Below are 21917 nucleotides of genomic sequence, written 5' to 3' on the forward strand. Positions count from 1 at the left end.
CAGAGAGGATGATGTAAGAAGATGTAGCAGGCACTAAACCTAATTAATCAACAGGTGAAATAAGCTGGTCAAGGACAGGCATAGAGGAAGATTGGGGTTGGTATTTAATACACCGGACAAACCAAAGGAGACAAATGAGAGAGAACCTTCTTCCAACATTAACAATGGCAACTAAAGTATGATAAAGAAAAAACGCTGCTTTGAAAAATGGTTGGAAATGATGTATTTATGACCATGAGCCAGCACTGAGAGTAGCAGCTGAGTGTTAAGACAGAGGATGGACTGTCATTGCATTAGTGAATACTGAGCATCCTGAAGCAAGTTAAATGCAAGAATAAACTTCAACACACATCAAACCCGCAACACCAACATGATAAATTCTAGTCACAATATTGACGAACCAAGTCAGCAGCTACACATGCAATGCACACCTATCATCCACTCACCTTTGCGATCAGGTTTGAGATTTCGGTCCAATCAGGTGGGGGCTGGCAGTCACTGAGCATTGGCCTACGAGGAGGGTTTTTGGGACTTGAGCGGAATCCCATGTGGGCGGGCGGGGGACCTGCTTTCCCAGAGAGGAGAACTCCATGGTCCTTGGAGTCATGGGCAATAGTTGTGGTTTCGTGCATTGGCTCTGTCAAACTGCCTGAGTGATGATGTGACGGGGAGTTGGCGCTCATGGGTACATAGTTCTGGTCTACTTCCTCTGTGGATTGGCTTCCCACTGGCATCATTCCTTTGTTTTTCTGAGGGTGACATGGCATACACATATGTTCACAAATAAAAAGAGACACAGTGTAAGGCTCCCTGTATAGTGGAAAACTCAAATGATGTGGCAACAGCAAATCAATCAAGAATGAATCCAAAGAAACTACCAATACAAAAAATATGTATAGATAGGTGGTTTATGATGGTAGCCAGCATGTACTGCGCTACCAAATGCTGAAAATTGCAGGTAGATGCTCAGGAGCAGCAGCTAACATGTACTACCAATAAACCAGCAGCATAGCTAGCCTTAATATTTAAGCTTGCTAGCAAAAAGACTTAGTTAGTTAGTTAGTTAGTCTGCTGAGCATACAAAGCTGAAACAGAATCCAAATAATCATAACCACCGAAATAATCATTACAGTAGCTGAATGCAAACTATTATAAACTAAACTAAAATATTATTTAGTCTGTATCAAACAGTGCAATGAAAAAAATTGCTTTATCTGTTATGTCATCCGTCCTGCGTGTTTCTACTACCCCAATAAAGTGAAATGATGGCATGTTGCGTTGTTTTCATAGCCTGTAGGCTAATGTAGCCAGGACATGGTTCCATTGTTTCATCAGACACAAGTAGCCACTGTATTAAGCCACTTATTTGGCTGTGCATTTCAAGAATGTTATGCAATATTGTGCTTTGCACAAATGTTACTAACGGTTGACCAATGCTTTTTTTATTCCCTGGAAGATGAGGGAAATTGAGCACCACAACACCCCTAATATATTAGGCTTTTTTCCCTTCTTTGCTCTTCTTCCATTGCCTTAGAAGAGAGGATAGGGAGTGCAGAAAATTTCCATTTTCAGTCAATATTGGGTGCATTCGTACATGTTTTTGTCCTCCAATATGAAACAAGATTGTCAAAGATTCTGCAATCACGACATGAATGTTTCCCTTTAAGGTGTCAGCCTCTTCTAAATGCACAGCAAGGGATCAACAGTATAATGATCTTATTACTTACAAAGTAGCTGTTGAAGCTTTCATTGAAGTCAAACGAGCAGCTTTTGTCAAGAGGGGAATGATCTAGGAATGTCATAGCAGTCCTGGGATCCAAAATCTGCAAAAAAACACATATATATATATATATATATATATATATATATATATATATATATATATATATATATTATATATACTATATATATTATATATATATACAGTATATACAGTAATATATATAGTATATATATATGGCTGGCCTTGGAACGCCTCGGGATTCTCCCGGAAGAGCTGGTGGAAGTGGCTGGGGAGAGGGCTGTCTGGACCTCTTTGCTGAGGCTGCTGCCCCCGCGACCCGGATCCGGATGAGCGGGAGATAACGACGACGACAAAGGAAATGTCAAAGATTTTGTCTATAGAGAATTATGATTATATGTTTTGAGAAAATAGCCTTAATAGTTTTATATTGATAGTAAATAGCAAAGTAGCCTATCAAAAGTTAATACCAGTTGTTGAATATTTTTAATGATTGGTTGAAATAGTTTATGAAAATATTTATAGATATAATAGATAGGTAACTTATAGATACACGTTATTATAACAAAATTTTAAAAAATGGTCTAAAAATAAATTTACTAGATGGAACAAATAATGTATTCCTATGTGTATGTATATATACATATATATATATATATATATATATGATGTGTTTTTTGCAGATTTTGGATCCCAGGACTGCTATGACATTCCTAGATCATTCCCCTCTGACAAAAGCTGCTCGTTTGACTTCAATGAAAGCTTCAACAGCTACTTTGTAAGTAATAAGATCATTATACTGTTGATCCCTGCTGTGCATTTAGGAAGAGGCTGACACCTTAAAGGGAAACATTCATGTCGTGATTGCAGAATCTTTGACAATCTTGTTTCATATTGGAGACAAAACATGTACGAATGCACCCAATATTGACTGTGAAAATGGAAATTTTCTGCACTCCCTATCCTCTCTTCTAAGGCAATGGAAGAAGAGCAAAGAAGGGAAAAAAGCCTAATATATTAGGGGTGTTGTGTGCTCAATTTCCCTCATCTTCCAGGGAATAAAAAAGCATTGGTCAACCGTTAGTAACATTTGTGCAAAGCACAATATTGCATAACATTCTTGAAATGCACAGCCAAATAAGTGGCTTAATACAGTGGCTACTTGTGTCTGATGAAACAATGGAACCATGTCCTGGCTACATTAGCCTACAGGCTATGAAAACAACGCAACATGCCATCATTTCACTTTATTGGGGGTAGTAGAAACACGCAGGACGGATGACATAACAGATAAAGCAATTTTTTTCATTGCACTGTTTGATACAGACTAAATAATATTTTAGTTTAGTTTATAATAGTTTGCATTCAGCTACTGTAATGATTATTTCGGTGGTTATGATTATTGGATTCTGTTTCAGCTTGTATGCTCAGCAGACTAACTAACTAACTAACTAAGTCTTTTTGCTAGCAAGCTTAAATATTAAGGCTAGCTATGCTGCTGGTTTATTGGTAGTACATGTTAGCTGCTGCTCCTGAGCATCTACCTGCAATTTTTCAGCATTTTGGTAGCGCAGTACATGCTGGCTACCATCATAAACCACCTATCTATACATATTTTTTTGTATTGGTAGTTTCTTTGGATTCATTCTTGATTGATTTGCTGTTGCCACATCATTTGAGTTTTCCACTATACAGGGAGCCTTACACTGTGTCTCTTTTTATTTGTGAACATATGTGTATGCCATGTCACCCTCAGAAAAACAAAGGAATGATGCCAGTGGGAAGCCAATCCACAGAGGAAGTAGACCAGAACTATGTACCCATGAGCGCCAACTCCCCGTCACATCATCACTCAGGCAGTTTGACAGAGCCAATGCACGAACCCAACTATGTGCCCATGACTCCAAGCACCATGGAGTTCTCCTCTCTGGGAAAGCAGGTCCCCCCGCCCGCCCACATGGGATTCCGCTCAAGTCCCAAAACCCCTCCTCGTAGGCCAATGCTCAGTGACTGCCAGCCCCCACCTGTGGACCGAAATCTCAAACCTGATCGCAAAGGTGAGTGGATGATAGGTGTGCATGCATGTGTAGCTGTGACTTGGTTCGTCAATATTGTGACTAGATTTATCATGTTGGTGTTGCGGGTTTGATGTGTGTTGAAGTTTATTCTTGCATTTAACTTGCTTCAGTATGCTCAGTATTCACTAATGCAATGACAGTCCATCCTCTGTCTTAACACTCAGCTGCTACTCTCAGTGCTGGCTCATGGTCATAAATACATCATTTCCAACCATTTTCAAAGCAGCGTTTTTCTTTATCATACTTTAGTTGCCATTGTTAATGTGGAAGAAGGTTCTCTCTCATTTTGTCTCCTTTGGTTTGTCCGGTGTATTAAATACCAACCCCAATCTTCCTCTATGCCTGTCCTTGACCAGCTTATTTCACCTGTTGATGAATTAGTTTAGTGCCTGCTACATCTTCTTACATCCCACACAGTTAGCTCCTTGTCAAAAGCACTTTTGTCCCGAGCTCAAGAGGCCCTGTAGCCCATTTTGGAGGGGGCTGGTCTCTGTGCCATGGAGTGACCGAAGCCCGGAGTGGTCACCTCCATCCCCTTTGTTCCCATCATCTGAATGGAGCTCTTTGATGAAAGACCTAATAGCAAAGGGAATTGCAATCTGGGCAGATTGAAAGGCTGAGTAATGGGCAACGAGAGAATGGTAGTTGAAGAATGACAGGGAGACAGGGAGTCATCACAAAGGGAAACCAAAAGCCAGGGCTGTTATTGTCACTGAGGAAAATAGGACATGTTATGGAGTTTTACATTTCCCAGTGAGGAATCCTCCCATGCGTGACATGTGGGATTTTTTTCTGACCTTTTGAGTCAGTCAACTCCAAATTTGGCATGCATCATTGCTGGACTATCATGACTAAAAGTTATAAAAAGATTTTTATTACTCCAAATCATCTGACTGCTCTATTACAGGCCAACCAATTTTAGGGCATTGCTCATGTTTCACAAAAAGAGCCATAACTCAGAATGTTCAGTACTCATCAAGACTTCAGTGTACATTCACAGTCTAAAATATGGGATTATTTGGCGCAGGGGCCATTACAGTAGAGTACTTATAACGCTTAAATTCTGTATGATAATTAGTTTATTGTATGTGGTGTATTGGACCATTATTACAAAATGTATAAACTCGAGTTTAGCGGTATTGTGTATGCCCAGCTCTCTCTCATCTTTAAAAATTCAGCCTTTAAAAAACATAATTATTGGTACAATCTATGGGACAGATACCACTGTATTTCAGATTTAGGACCATAGCTCTTGAACTCTTACAAGTCTGTAATCTATCATTTCCAGAAAAGTATGAGTGTAAAAAAATATTGCCCATTTGTAGTTTGGGTCCTGTCATTTTTAGTTGTTCTCGCTATCTATCACTTGTTCTTTCTCAGTCATAGTTTCGGGATTTTTCTCCTTTCTTTGTTCACTTTTAAGTCACATCGATCACTATTCACCACAGTATTCATTTTACTGTCTTGATGATATTTGTTTTGGTTTTATTAGGACAACTAAGGGAAAGAAGAGTATTGCATCTATCGTGGCAATTTTCAGACAGTGTTGAAACATCTGCAAACACTCCTGTTCAGCTTTCTCTTCTGATGCTGTCACACTGATGTGTTTTTATGTTAAGTAACACCCTTTATAACTGATGATTTGAAAGGTGCTGTGTGATATTATTACAGTGTAGATTCAGCCATCAATCCAACTGCACCTGCCATTAGAAAATAGCACATAGACCGGCATAAAGCACAGTGAATTTCAAATATGGACAGAAATCTTTATGTATCTTAAGTATGATAATCAGACTGAAACTGAAGATAAGTAAACACTAATGAGTCACATCACTATTCAGAAGTATTAGTATCAGGTATTTATTGGTATATGTTATGTCTAAAGCAGAGAGTATGGATGAACATGTTTTAGAAATAAGTAGAATATCACATGCCTCTTTGATTCCTCTTTGTATATTGTTAATGTCTTTATTCTCCATGAGCCATGCAAAATTCATCTCTACTGGACTAATTCTACTCACTACCAACTTCACTCGTCTTTTGTGCGCTGTATGTTGTGAAGGCTTTGACATCTTAGTGGTCTGTGCTAGTCAATGGGTTTCATTTTATTAACACTATTTGTGATTCCATTTAAACTAATTTTCTTAGTTTGAGATTGTGGCACATTTAGGCTCTTGTCAGCACTGCAGAAAAATGTTGTGATCAGTGTGTTAGTGTAAAATGAGATATGTGCCTCATCAGTAAGTTACTCTGTTCTACAGATTTGTTTGTGCTCTTCTCAACATGACATGATTTCTCTCAGTGCTTATACACTACTCATCGTGCATGCACAGCTGTGATGTCAGTCTTTGTGTGGGAAGCCGTGGTGCATGGAGTGAGGTGCATGTTGGGCAGTATGGGTCTGCTGTTGTCATGACAATCATCCTCTTGATAACTGTGCTGCACAAAAAGGTGACTGGGTGTACATGAGGGTGTAGTTTTGTTGTTCAGAAAAGTCTCGTCTTTTGCTTTGCATGGCAGAGCGGTTCTTACAGTAGGGCTTAACTGTTGTGATCACCAAAAATTTTATAATAAGCAAAGTCTTCTTTCACCAATCAGGTCAGAGTCCTAAAATAATAAGAGCAAAAGGTGTCGGTTTAGAGCGAACCGACTCTCAAACCGTAGGTGAATTCCCAAGGGGACGACGCAAGGGTAGGTACTCCACACTGAACTGAAAACTTTTCATTCTTTGACCTGTCCAAACTCTACTTCATCTCAACTCTTTGCATGTTGTAAACAGTGTACTTTGGGATTTCTCTTGTTTCTCAGGCCTGTTGGTTCTATAAGAGATTAACTGTGTGCACCAGAATCAGTTAAAATGCACTTTAGTATGTACTATTTGTGAAGAGCATCTCCATCCAGAGGTACCCAAGTAGGTTTATAAAATATTAAATGGAGTCTTAAAGTCCTAAATCCCAGCGGGGGTGGATGGGTGTGCACTTCACGCATGGTGGACTGCAGATGTTAGTTTTGGAGCTCATGAGCAGTTGCAACATACCTTTACAACTTAACCGTTAGTGCCACATCCCCTCACTCTGATGTGACTTCTTATATGCAGTCAACCAAATGCCATAATTTACTGACATTTCTTTTCCCAAACATTTCTTTTAATGTTTTTTGTTTGCAGTTGAACATATTGTGCTTCCAGAACACACACTCAGATGTAGCAGCCACAACAGGATTATTGTCATAAAAACACTCACATGGGCTCTGGAAAGTAGTAGATAGCTTGTCAGGAGGAAATTGAACAGTGATATCATCTTATGAAAGAGAGACTCACATAAATAACCATATCCACTCTCCTGCTTGGGAACACACAGCCTGTACAGGCAGCGGCTGCCTTCTGCATAAAGTATGTAGTTTACGATGTTTAAGTCCAACTCCTGTGACAGAAGCCATGGTTAATGAGCATTTATGGTGAACATCTATTGTGAGGTCTTTTATTACACACACAATTTTGCATGGTTGTATAGAAGGACCAATGTTTTCATCAGATTGGTTCAATATAGATTTAATATCATCACACATGCAAAAGTTGTTGTCCTGCGCCAGAAGTTTCACCAGCATTTACTCCCATGAGAAATATATTTTTCCACATGGGTTTACTCAGAGGCAGCTGGAATAATGAGGTTGTAAAATATAGCCTACATAATCTTTATTATAAATAATAGTAAACTAAAAATAAAAAAGTTTCCCTAGTTAAAAACATAAAAATTCAAATACACATTTCCTTTCCCCAATGAAAAAATCGCGAAATTTAATGTAAAAATGTAGTATGTAAATATTTCTAATTTCAAAATAAAGCGTTCTGCATATTGAACCTCTAAAATCCAAGTAAAGTAACAATAAGCTACTGTAAAAAAAATTTTATAAAATGAACTGTAGAATTTACCAACCTCGCAGTTGTTGCTCCGCCGCCAAGATAGTTTCAGGTTACCTCCTGTTTTATCCAGAGTCATAATACGACATTAAACCATGTGTGAAATTTTGTCATAATTGCTTTGTCACACTGATTCTGACCTTTGACCTTTTTTTACCCACCAGCATCTAATCAGTTCACCCTTGAGTTCAATTGAACGTTTTCAACCAATTTAGGAAATGTCCCTCAAGGCGTACGAGAGATGATTGGCTTTCACAGGCCAAACCCGGGTTTATGTGAGGTCAATGTGACCTTGACCTTTGACCTTTGACAGCTAAAATCAAATGGTTTCATCTTGATGTTTAGCGTAAACATTTTGTGCCAAATCTGAAGAAGTTCCGTCGAGGTGTTCACTGGGATATTCCCGTCGCACGAGAATGGGAACTTGACGGACAAACCGCTGAAAACAATAGTTGCCTTCCGGTGCTGAACTGTCGGCGGTGTGGGAATGGAATAAAAAGTCTACGAAACTTGAATCCCTTAAAATGCACTTGTATTACTTATTTATTGCTGGAGTTTTCTTGATGCATATTAAATTGATAAATTCATTGATACATTTATGGACTTGTTATGATATTAAAGCATTGTTTAGTGGATTATCTGTGCAGTTTATAGAGATTGAATAGTTTTATAATCTGTTCTATATTGTTAATGTCCACTCACCTGGCCTAAAATTATTATCGTCCATTGAAAGTTATATACTGTTGAGTTATTGTTTGAAGCTGTTGTAGTAATCAACAGGAAACACCCTCTTATATAGATGCAATAAAGTTCTCAACAGGCGCCACGAAACTAATCCTGCCATAAGGATGAGTGTTGTATCATAAGCATCTCTTTAAAAACTGTTTTCAACTAAAACTGAACCTTATAACCTTCATGACGGGAGGATGTTTAATGGCAGGATTGTTTATTTAAAAGGTGTCAAGTGTGTATGGAAAACATATCTGCTGCAGTGTATCCCACAGCAGAACAATTAGGCAGGTAGCAAGGGAGGAAGGAAGAGGAGGTGAACAGAGCCTTGCAGGCTGTAAAACCACAATGGTAACATCTCACTTGAGTTGCGTGTTTGCACTGAGTAGGTGGGGAACTGTCACCCAAACCTCTAGGGGTTTTGACCTTTTTACTGTGAATTCATATGAAAAATAATTCAAATCTCTAAAACCTCAACGCAACTTTGAATCACCTGGAAGATTTAGTACAAAGAGGATCCACGTCAAACATGCGCAAACGTCATTTTCCATTATTACAAGATCCAGACATTGACAGAGTGCGAGATTTATACTTACAGAGAGATATTGCACACCAGACACAGAGGCATGGTAGACTTTAATGTGGAGGTGCAGTCGGTGAAGTGGGCATCCCTGCTGTTGGCTTATACCTGATGGAAAAAGAAATTTCCTCCTGATTGTTTTCTGTTGAACAGAAAAAAAAACATTAAAAAATGCATTCAAAAAAAACCACTAATCTACATTACATTATCTCAGTGCCTTGAACACCTTTCAGCTCACAGCACATTGCTATCTCAACCAATCAGTACACTCTCATTTGTTTGTGGTGAAGCAGTCTGCCTGGGATTCTGGGCTCCTGACCAGAGAACAGAGGCAGGTAAAACTCTTGTGAAACTCTTTTCACCAGCAGAATTTACTAACTTGTTCCCTTTGTGGCCAATTCAACAGATATGTACAATCTAGTATATATGAGAGTGTCATGCAAATTCATTATTGGTTTCACACTAAATCTTAGCAGAAAGGGCCGAAAAGGGGTCTGTGTGTTTTCCTGAACATGGCTTTCTGTGGGTCTGGTGTGGTTTTGTATTGGGACAACAATCAGAACTACTATAATGCTGGCACAAGGTACTGATCTCAAAAGCAGTGCTCAGCATAACTGAGCCATGCAACACCCAACTAAATGGCTTTACCAGCATTTTAACATTGGTTTTTTTGAAACTTAGGGATTCGGGAAACAGGATTAGTTCCTAGGAAAACACTTAAAACACCATTTTCGCAGTTTGATAAGACAGACATAGTTGATACTTTTGCACCATGTCAATTATTGGAGACTGTCCTGTAAAAAAAAACTATTGTCTAGGTAGGCCATGCCGCTCCGTACAGGTCCATGTGTTTATTATTGTAACTGTGACATCCAGGTCCGGTACGGGGTTGGAGGAAGTTGTTGTAATATTGTGTATTAAAAACTTAAACAGTAGCTGGAAATCTTTGTGTTGTGCCTGACTCTAGTGCTTGGTAAATTGCAGCTTGCTGGCATAGCATACATTAACTCAAGGCACCATTACAAGAGTAACATCAACACTTGCAATATTATAGAGTAGACTCAACACTCCCTCCATGAGCAAGTACTTGTTAACAGTGGAAAGGAACAGTGTTGTAGTCTTGTGTGGTAATCTTTTGTAATAAAACACAGCATTCGATTAATGTTGATGATAGCATGTGCAAACAGTTGGAAGCTTTGAAGCTTCAATGGCAATTCAGGTCAGCCCTACCTTACAGTGAACTGGAGTTGGGGTAATGCATCCAAAGTAACTGTATGATTAAATCATTTTTTTTCTCGTGAGGTGTTTAGGGTCAAGTGTAATAAACTTTAATTTTGTATGAATCTAGAAGTAAAACATTACAGTCATCCAGGCCTTAAATGTCTTTAAGAATGGCTTGAAGTTCACCTACCTGGTTTATTTTCATCTGGCTTCACCAGATAACTACAGGTGGGTGTCATCTTCAAACGAAGTTTGGAATTTATGTGGTGCTTCCTGGTAATGATTGCCTAAAAGAGCACTTTAGGGTGAAAAGTTATAGTCGTAGCAACAGAACCCTGGTGGAACTCCATGGTTTATCGTTTCTGTGCATGGAAGAGTGATTATTAACAATGAAACAGAACTGGAATCTATCTGATAAGTATGATTTTAACGCAGCCTTGTGTGGTTCCTTTAATGGCCAATGACATGTTCCCAGTTTCTTTTCTAATAAAATCTTGTGATGCGATGGTGGTAGAAACATAGCATAGAGATGTTATAAGACAAGGATAAAGACGAGTCATTGTCTGAGGCCACGAAGAAGATTTTAGTAACTTTCATCAGGAGCTGCTTCTGTGCCTATGGTGGCCTCTAAATCCCTGACTGAAAATCTCTTGCAAACAAACCACTTTCCGTATGCATAATAAATGCATAGTTTGGTTTTGCAACAGCTTTGGTCAAGGATTTAGGAAATAAAGGGAAAAATTTTATTATCTGGGTCAAGACTAGGCTTTGTTAGTTAGAGGTTTTAATACTGCAAAACTTAAAAGATAAATTTATCAGATCAAATAATGGAGTGATAATTAAAGGTAAAACATTCCTTGAACAGCCTCAGTAGGGAGGGTCTAGTGACAAGTTTGATGGTTTAGATGAAGAAACTGTTGAAGTTAGCTCAGAGAGAAGCCATACTAAATATAAATACAGATGATTCCTTCAGCTTTTTCTTGTCCATGTGCTGCATAATAGAGTCTTTAAGTGTTTCTTAAAAGTTCTTGGAAAAAGTAAACATTTCAAGCGCGGTTTGTAGAGGACTCAGACTGGGGCCTCCGGCCTTTGGTTAAAGCTGCAGTTTGTATTTTTTCTCGCTGCCAACAATCAGTCAGACTGTTCTTTACTCTAATTACGACCACTTTCTCTGGAAGGAAATAAAGACCACCAACACCCTATCACCAAAAAGATTTTGGAAGCCTAAAACGTTTTCCTCCCATCAGCCCCGCTTGCCCCTCTGCCATACAGTGTTTTTAAAAACACGTTGACAGTTAATTTTTAGGGTTAGAACTTCTGAATGCCAGTTTATGTTCAACGTCAAGGATGTAACTGGTCAATTGTATATGATCTTACAACACTGATAAAGCCGGGCATATAGTGTCGCGTCTGTATCCAAACCTCTAACCGTTCTTCTCGAAGTTGTGCTGCTACCGTGTCGCAGTGTGCGAGTGACTGATCCCACTGATTTTTGTGTTATCGCAATAAGGATGGATACGTTGTACACTAGTAAAGCATAAGCATTCGACGTGCATGCATGCTCTTACAATATAAACATTGTAATGGTGTGGTGTGTTTGCACATGTTTGCGGCTTATCTGTCAGCATGTGGTGTACGTGACATAATGTGGGTTCACTGTGTTATGAAAATATGGTTTCACAGCTTCACACAGGAAGTGTTTCCAATCTGATTCAAACAAAGTCACACAATTACATTTACGTATTAGAAATTATTGAAACAACACAGATGGTCCTGCTGGTGCGACGGTCGTCAGGGTAGCAACCAATCCCCACTGGAGAGAAGAAAAAACATCCGATCGTACAGGCTACTATCCACACCATCGACGAGTAGCAGCAGCTGGTCAGAGGAACCAAGTGAGGCTGGGGGTCCTGTGGATGCTGATCGGTGTGTTGAGTGAATGGACAAGTCTGAGGTTGCCCAGGTAAGAGAGTTAACTTTATGAAATACGCGTCAGAGCTCGAAGAAGTGACGGTTCTTTCGAGAACGGTTTTCTTTTTAAACCAACATCGGGACTTTCAGAATGACTGGCAATGACGACTTTCAGTGCCCCTGGCACTCACGCATACATAGATATGTTTTAGGTAGTATAGTAGTCTAGCAAATAACGCTAAGCTCTTTATACCTACTATATCAGTCAGAGGATTTTCTCTGAGATCTTGCAGCTAAAGTGAGTCGATTGCGGGAACGTAAGATCAAGAGTGAAAATAATAAAGGGAAAAAAATTAATTAACTAACCAGCTGTTTAGATGAGCGCCCATGTGTTTAGCACAAGGTTTGAAGAAGGCAGAGTATATATTAACTCTGGTTTAATTATCCTCAGCTGACAATTCCTAATGGCATTCATAACCTGCCTCAAGAGTTCAAATGATAGTTTAGAGTGATTTACAATAGAGCTGCACTCAACAAATGTTCTTTTTTTCCCCTATGTTTTAAGTGCATTTAATTAAATAGTAACAGTGGTCCTGTTTACAGCAGGGTTGAGATACATATATAAATAATTTCCCCGGGCGGTACTCAAACTTTTGGATAGGGCTGGTAAGTGAAGGGAAATGGTTTTTGAATATGAGGAACATACAATGCAGTGCTCGCGTAAAATTGTAGAGTCAGTTGGTCCATTTACACAATACTTAATCTTTGATGCAAAGGTTATCTTTGTAAAAAACGACGAAGGCCTTTTTCTTTCTTTTTTTAGGACATTTTTGTTTGTTTTGGTCATTGTTTGCTACTCAGTTTGCATCACACACACCTTATCTCAGTAGCTAGTTTATTAGCCATATTTTGGGATTTAAATTAATGTGTATTCTATCATAAAATGTGCTTTACCGACAGGGATAAGCACGTCAACAAAAAACCTGTCGAAAAAAACTTGTTCAAAACCTTACCTCTGTTTCCGAAGAAATTTCGAGATTCTTCGACGATTTTTTCCGCGCAGGTGGAAAATCGCAATAAAGGTCCTTGTTTCTCTTTACAACGTCCATCGCTCGCAAAATAAAGATGGCGACGGAACAACGTACCTTGTATGGGAGGCTAATTTATACTGAACAAAACGATATTAAAATCTATTTTTATACTCATGAATTCGGAAATACAAATCTTCAATTTTGTTCACAATTGTGTTTTTAATCCTTGGTTAGTATCGCATTTCTTTTTTGCCAAAAGCTCCACCCGACACGGTGTGGGCATATTAAGATACTGATTACACAGCGTCAATTATTGCACAGGTGTGGCCCTGGTTCTGGTCAAACAATAGAAGGCACACACAAAATGTGGTGTTGTCATGGCATGGTGTTGGTGAGCTAGTGTCGTTACGGTAGGGACAGGTTTAAGCTAGTACAGACAATAAACAAAGATGCATTTTTTGATGGCGATTTGAGTGCACAGAAGATACAGGCCCACTGTCGCGCCATTCATCCGCAGCCATCGCTCATGTTGCAGCATGTGCAATGATGGCCTGCATACTCACCATGAGCATCTTTAGGATGCGCTGGATCTGCCTGTACAACAGGTGATCCAATAGCCAACAACTTTGGCAGCCATTCAGGAAGCACAGGGTCTTTCACAGACCACAATCAACAGCTTGATTAACCCTGTACAAAGGTGATTTGGTGTACAATCATGATGCGCATGGTGGTCAAACCAGAGACTGACTCGTTTTTCTGACCCTCCCTTCAAAAAGTGCACATCTGTAGCCCAGGTCATGTGAAATCTGTAGTACATTGCCTGATGATTCTTTTTCAAAATAAAATTGCACATCTTAATGTGGCCTTTCATTGTGACCAGCCTGAGGCACACCTGTGCAGTTATCACATTGTGTAATCAGCATATTGTTAATGCCACACCTGTCAGGTGGATGGATGAAGAGAAATGCTCACAAACTCAGATTTAAAGACATTTGTGGAACAAAACAAGAAGCCTTTTTGTGTTATTACAAAAAATCTTTAATTTCAACTCATGAAAAATGGAAGCAAAAACACAAGTGGCTGTTTATATTTTTGGTCAGCTTATCGACTTGACCTACTATATTTGTCTATATATGTCTATTATTTCCAAGTTATATTTCTATATTACATCAATATTCATATTTGTCTTGCATTTTACAGAGCTCATGGCTTGTTGCAGCTGTCAGAGTACTTGAAGTCGTAGCTTGTGTAGAATCTTTAAAGGAAACTAAAAAATGTAAGAAACTTACATGTTATGTTTGTGTGATTAGGCAATGTAAGTGTGGGCACTGTTATGGCTAGGAGGAGTGGTATTGTAAGGTTGTTTTCATTCCTGAGGTATTCAGATGATACAATCATATTTTCAGGCTATAATTGTTCAGGATGTTTAGAAGTAATTAGTCAATTTTTTTATCAAAACTCTGGAATTGACAGTGCTAGGAATTAAAAACGCATACAAGCTGTGCATGTTGAATGGTATCATCAATTTTTCAATCCACTCAACATGCAACAGGAATTCTATTCTCTTTTCTCTTCTATCTTTCCGCAATCATAATGGGAATATATGGAAGAAAGACAACACAGGAATAAGAGGTTTGATTTTATTTAGTCCATTTTAAAATTTACATTTTCTGTCATTAAAAAGATAAAGCGTCATCAGCTTTGCAGTCCATATCACAAAGAGACTGCAATAAGGAAAGAGTGAAGTAGAATGTAGATGACTTAGTAAGGCACATTTTTTCAGATGATACATATTAATCTAACTGATGGCAAAATAATGTACAGCAATGATTTTATCTTGTGGCAGCACATGCTTGGGACTTCTGACTGAGAGTTCACAGTAGTAAAGCACAGATCTATGCAGACAAAGATTTTTCACTGCCTATAAAAAGATGTATCTAGTTGACTACATGAGGCAGTCAATTTTCCCAAAACTGTATGCCAGTTCAATTTGAAAAAAATTAAACCTAGAGGAGAGGAAATGAGGAATATCAATGAAACTTGTGAAACTAATTGGGACCAGCGCTTGTCAAATTAAGCATTTTAAACAGTTTAGCAAAATGTTCCTCCATATGAATCAAGAATACTGAGCTGAAAGCTGAAAGGGGACACGACATCCACTCTGATGAAATAACTTGAAGAATAAATTAGAAGTGGATAGTTTGTATTAGTCTGTTCGCATTTTGAAAGATGTTACCGACACAGATGAGTTTTTTTTTCTTTTCAATTGTAGCGTTCCTTGGGGTTAGATATTAGGAACGGCCATCACTGGTGATGGCTTAATTGTGTGGAGATCTTATAAGTACACATAAATCGACAGTCAATTATTGTACTTCTAAAACCTCACAGTAAGACTCATTCTCATTCTCTAAGATGTCCAATTGTACACTAAAGAACTTGCGACAAACATATTTACCTTTATAGATCTCAGGATAAGGATTGCTTACCCTGATCAAGTATAAATTCTCAGACTCTATTCAATCCTGTCTCTACGATGCCTTTCCCCGCTACCAAAAGTAATCTACTGGGTCGTTATATTTTCCCCATACCACTTAGAGTGACTGGATGTGTATATTGTAGGGTGTATTACTGATTGATTAACAATACAAATATGTAATCGACATGTTGGTGTGTCATATGTGGATAATTTTTTGCTCTCTTTCTATTATATATCACACCAATGCAAAAGTGTTTACTTGGAAAGCTCACTAATTTTCCTTACCACGGTAAAATCAACATGTAAACAATGTGAAAATATATCAACTGAATAATCCTACTCGTTTCTCACTCCAAGCTTAGGACAATTTAGATGTGTTTGAACACGCGCCGTAACTGGAGGTGACAAATCCCAAAGTGAGCAGCTATATAAGTAGGATTGAGGACCAAACCAAAATCCTATGATACACTCTTACCGAGTGTTCATCGATTTAGCAAAACGGTCTAGCTATAGATTCTTGCCCCTTTGCAACATTTCGACAAAAAGAATGATGATTAAATAAAACTCTAAAATTCTGTCGTATGGGTTTTATCTCAGGGATCTGGTTTGAAGTTGTGCCATTCAGACACAAATCCGTTATAACTCATCCGGTTTCACAACGCTCAAGTTCACATCAAACTGTTTGCTGATCCAGGCGGAAAGATCGAAAGGACAACAGTAGAAAGTATCTAGTTTGTAATAGCTTGTCTGTCAAACAGTGCCTTTCTTCACTAGGAAAGCCAATAACCTTGGATTTAAACTGGATATAATTCATTCACTCTGTGATCTTTATATGGATATTTTATGCTTTTTTATAGTGAATTTTTTGCTTACGTATTAACACTTTCCTAAAACTAAATTCATGACAAAGAAAAACTGCGAGGCGTCACTGTGCTACTTATCTCGTCTTCAATAGTATGAGGGAAATGTTACCCTACCATGGAGTTAATCGACACGCGAAGTGCCCCACGACTGAGGCAGATATGTACACTGATTCCACTCGAATGGGAATACAATTCGAAGACCATATAATAATAAGAAAAGTACAATCCATGATAGTAGATTTAACGCGCTGCCACAGTGTAATTCGTTACAAAAAAGTTGTGTTTACATGAGAGTGCTTGCTTAAGTTCAACAAACAGTGTCCGACCGAGTGAACGAATGATACTCTAAATATATCATATAACAATCACAACGATATGTATCATAGACATATCCCTGTCGTTGAACAGCTTTTATTTTTTAATACGAGGCGGACTGTCTTAACCATTCTTCTATAATCAACTGTACAACAGTGCTGTTCTCGGCTTGACAAGCAGTGTAAACTATCAGACACGCTCTTAAGTAGTTGGGGTAATGCTGGAAGCTTTCGCACTGACCGCCGCTCTAAATTTTCAACTCACTTATACCTCAATAGCTTGGGCGCGTATTTTTAGATAGTGTAGGATATTGTATACAATTCATTTCTTGAATATGTCTTGGAGCGAAAAATCTAAAAGCACACACATAACACACCTAAACCACAAACACTTCACGCTTGTACAAATGAGAATTGCCTAAGTGTGTTTTTATGGTAAAGGGATGGAGGCACTATAGAGTTAAGCGCTCCCTTTGGAAGACTTGATATGACAAGAGTGATCACATAATGGTGAGTGCCCATTATATGAGAATGGAAGGAGTGATCGTATCCCTCTCTCAAGGTTTGAGAAGTATGGTAGACGTCCGTTTAACAGTCGTTACTTCTCAGACATATCTGCCTGGAATGTTGGCATGCTATTTTTAGCAGTGGCACTCGTGTTCCTTTCCACCATGTGGGCAATGGGCAAAACTCACCATCATATTAGTTCAGTATAACACGAGTTATGTAACTGTTGTGTAGTGGTTAGGTGTTTCCTTGTTGTCTCTTGATGATGTACGGGTGTTATTTGCGTGGCTCTGACTAGCTAGTAGTCTATATAGCATATATTATCATCAATATCATTCTATAGAGAAGGAAAGAAAAAACAACATCACATAAACGGCTTTTCCACGTGAATATTTGGAAGGAATTCAATATAGTGCACGACAGATACAGTCAGGTTTATAGTATACTCCTATGCATATATGATGCTGAGTCGTTTTGTGTGTGTTTAGTAAATAGATACTACTCGATTTAGGTAAACGTGTCCACAGTTGTCCATGCTTATCCTTTCTACCTTTAGGTTTGGGAATTGTGTTAGACAACCATATGAGGCCTGGAGAAACCAGATTCAGATCCTCGATAAAAAATACCTTGTATACTATATCATACAACACACTGATTTGTCTCCCTTTTTGGCTTCACCAAATATGAGGCTACCCTTGCTGCACAATATACTCGCAGTCACAGAGGGGCATAATTCGCTGGGTCATATATCACAAGCTCATATGCGTAACGATTATCTTTATCTCGACCTCTAGCGCAGTTGAACGCACGCAACTGCTTATATTAGTAATAGAGAATGAGAAATCGAGCTCTATTGATAGGGACAATTAATGTCATGAAATGTGGAACAGAGGCCATAACTCACTAAGTTAAATAATTACATGTACTCTACATGTGACTTGTGGCCAGAAACAAGTACAAACCTTTTCGGAGACTTTTAAAATACTATATTTTCAGATCTTATGAACTAGTATCAAGAAGTTCGGTTCTTCACAGAATGCTGTGGTAACACCCAAATTGCATTCAGAGGCGTCTTTTACGCAGGTCGTCAATACAGGTACGATGTCTGTGGATTGGAAGTTTAAAAAATGAAAAAGAGAGACTGCAATCAAATGTTTAAAGGCATAGTAGTCAAACAAAAATCGCACTGTCCAGGTAAACTGGTTGTCAAAACTGGGAAGCCAGGTAGTGAATTATGGGACTATTTAGATGAAATGGATATTTTATCATAAGACATACATTGTTTAATCTTTTTCAATGCAAGCCCATGTCCCATGTCTGACAGGCACCAGAACTGTAAGATTTTGATCACTGATGGATGGCACCATTTCGTGGTTGTGGGCAGTGGTTACACTGACCATGTGAATCTCCTGTCTTTTGTCATTATATCTAAACATCACATTTAAGATTTAACAATAAGGGATAAAAAAAGAAAAAGCCTAAAAGTACTATGTTTTTTTTTTTGTATTTGACAACATAAGGTATCAGTTGGACCTACAGGCAGCTGTTAATTTCTAACTACAAAGTGGGTGGGTTATTAGAACTAGGAATGGGGCAAGAAGCATAGACCCATACTAATTGTAAGAAGAGTAATGGTATATAACATCTGAAAATCATGCAACTGTGTGTATCCACACCACAGTGTTGTAGCTGATTGCTGGGGCGCTGAATAAAGCTACTGCAAAGTCTGTCTATGTACTGGCTTATTCCTTATGCTATCCAATAACGCTACCGAAACTGCGCTGTCACTTCTGGTCGATCTGACATGGGCAGGCCATGCCGATGTGTCCTAACCTTTCGGCAACGCCTCCTGCTCACCTCCTTCTATGGTGTCAAGATTCCTCCACCTCCCCTCTTGTTACAGGAGAGCGTGACTGGGAAATCTGCTCAGCAGTTGAGAGAAGTGACTCCTCTCTACGACACATTGTAAAGAAGCAGAAGTAGATAGCGCAAAGAGGGGAAAAAAAGAGAACAGCCAGCATGTGTCTAAGAACATAAATGCAGGAAAAAATAAAATGGATGAAGCCAGAGTCTGGGTGAAGTTCAGAGAAATGAGGAACTAGGGAGAAAGAAATTAACCACGAGTCAGAAGAATAAGAACAGGCAAAGTCAGCAAGACAATATAAAGCAAGATTTGCAAAAAATGTAAACCAGACTGTTTCACAGCAAGAAAAATACGGAAATGGTACATCTAATACTCAGAACTGTAAGAGAAATATCTCGCATTGACAGGAAATGTCCGTCCTGTCAGTGTATAGCTGAATGTTGTCCCGCGGTATTAATTCTTCAGAAATGAAAATGCATAGTATACAACCAATTGTGCCTGTGTTGCAGCAGCATTGCTTGAAGAGGCTAAAAGACACTACAAACTTGGATTCAATTTTACCCACTGCCTAAATAACAAAAATGGATCTTTTCAACAACAGTAAGGGTACTGATTTGACAAAAAGCAGCATTCTTTAAGAGCACAGTAACCTGAAAAGCAGAAGAAACAAAACAAAGGGTAAAGAGGATAAAGAGGAAGTTTAAGTGGCGAGGAGTCCGTCTGCAGCAACCAGTTAATTTGTCCAGACTCAATGTATGCGCTTAGAGGAGAGGAGCAAGGACTGGAAATGGGAATTTCTAACACTTTCTGAACAACAATTACCAGCTTAACATTCTAGGCTGTTATGGTATTCAACCAGAAACTGTTTTGTCTACCTCACACAAACATCTTCTACTGTATTTATGTGCATCTGTTGGGAAAACTGTCTGTAGGTGTACACATGAATAAGTGAAACATAGATTCAAGAACCCACTAAAACCACATATAACAATAAAAATCAAATTAGACATTATCACATTTTTCTGTAGCGAATCTGCGATTGAGAGAGAAAATGTAACATGCAACTTAACAGAAAATGTACATACTGATCATCTGTGACAATAGAACCATGCAACAACCTCAGCTGTCTTCTCTTAGCTTTAAATCACATATCATTATCTGTAAGCTCATGCATGTATTCATCTCTGATGTGAAGCGGTGAAAAGTCAAATCCCTCAGTACGTCCGTATATTTGAGCATACTCGAACGATCATTCTTACGAGTACATGCGATTTCTTTCATTCTATGCAGTCACCACCCACTATTCCTCTCGCACCCCGAGTCAGTGCTGGAGGCCAGCTATGCGCTGACGGGGGTCTCGCTGGCATTGGAAACCTAGAGAGACTGAGCAGCATTCACAATGTTTACACACCGACTTCAAGGCAAATACACTCTCTGGTGAGCACCAAAATATAATTACAGACATAACAGTCGCCGCATATAAACCACTGCAGCCAGAAGAGTCCCTGCAGCACTAAGCACAGAAATAGACCTCATCCCTGATAAGCCAACAAACTGAGTTCAGTATGATGTAGCTCTGAGCAGATCCCAGACCCTGTTTGTATGAGCAGTGCTACTTCTGGTCACAAAGTGACTCTGGTAATGCCATGAAGTGTTTAGTGCCTACTTTCTTAGTTAAGTGTATCTACTACACAAAAAGGCATGTTCACACCAAAGTACATTTCCTACAAAAGAGAAGGAAACCTCAACTGTATTTGTGTTGGTAAATATTAGGAGCAGGTAGGACAACGCACCACTGTTTCCATAAACAACATCATTGGCTTTAGTCACCAGGAGATGCAAGGTGCAGCAATTTATTTTCACTGTCCTGTGGCCTGTGTATCTCTGAACAATTGCATTTTTCTCAACTTTGAAAAGGCATGGTGCCTCTTCTCTGACAGCATCCCCACTTGACTTCAAACTAAAATAAAAAACAAGGCTCATGGGAAAGCAGAGTAGTGTGAACATGCCCCTCAGTTGTTAGCAAAATGCAGAATTATGAAAAATTCTGCAGAACATTTTAAATACTTACTCCCGAGCAAATGAAGCGCGTGAAACGGGTGAGCGACAGGCGTACAGGGCTCCTCCCATTCTGCAGTGGTTTGATCTCCAGTGGAGCAGGTTTCCTGAAGCAAGTACACATACCAGTCAGTCACTGCTAAGACAACAGACTTAAAGTACATGTAATGTGAGGGCTGGCAAATTTGAAACAAGAACGCTGTACATATAATGTGGAGTCTAAATCAACCGTGGTGCTTTATATTGCACGTTGTGTATAGGTATTCATAAAAATCATTTACTGGTGGCATATCTAAACAGGAACATAATGACTGCATGACATGCAAACACCACCAATATGGCTCATTATTTTATTTTATCAATACTTAATATGGAACAATTGTAAATGGCTGAAAAGCAATAATACAAAAATTTAAATTTTAAAATTCTATCTGCAGTGCAACTCTTCCTGTTGTAATATTATCATGCCTTTACAGATTACAATATTCATTAATGAACAATCATAAATAATATTCAGGAGCTCATTTACCCCCATTTATCCCTTTTTTCTGTTACCTAAAGTATCAGTCTCATTGCAAGCAGATCTTGTCCTCCTGTAAATGCTGGTGAACACCTCTCGTGAGGT

General features: G+C 38.8%; 1 protein-coding gene across 4 annotated transcripts in view; it reads left to right on the plus strand.

Annotated features, from left to right (window-relative positions):
- The window catches only part of gab1 (GRB2 associated binding protein 1), a 78428-nt gene that overhangs the window by 41851 nt on the left and 14660 nt on the right, over positions 1 to 21917 (plus strand). For 3 of the 4 annotated variants that reach the window (XM_022738192.1, XM_022738193.1, XM_022738194.1), the window contains 3 exons: positions 2425 to 2519; positions 3498 to 3798; positions 6418 to 6510. In XM_022738192.1, coding sequence (XP_022593913.1) covers positions 2425 to 2519; positions 3498 to 3798; positions 6418 to 6510 — 489 coding nt within the window. The remainder of the gene's footprint in view (positions 1 to 2424; positions 2520 to 3497; positions 3799 to 6417; positions 6511 to 21917) is intronic. The other variant, XM_022738196.1, reaches the window with a different exon arrangement.

The sequence above is a fragment of the Seriola dumerili genome, unplaced genomic scaffold (assembly GCF_002260705.1).
Source record: "Seriola dumerili isolate Sdu_G_001 unplaced genomic scaffold, Sdu_1.0 BDQW01000035.1, whole genome shotgun sequence".
NCBI lineage: Eukaryota > Metazoa > Chordata > Actinopteri > Carangiformes > Carangidae > Seriola > Seriola dumerili.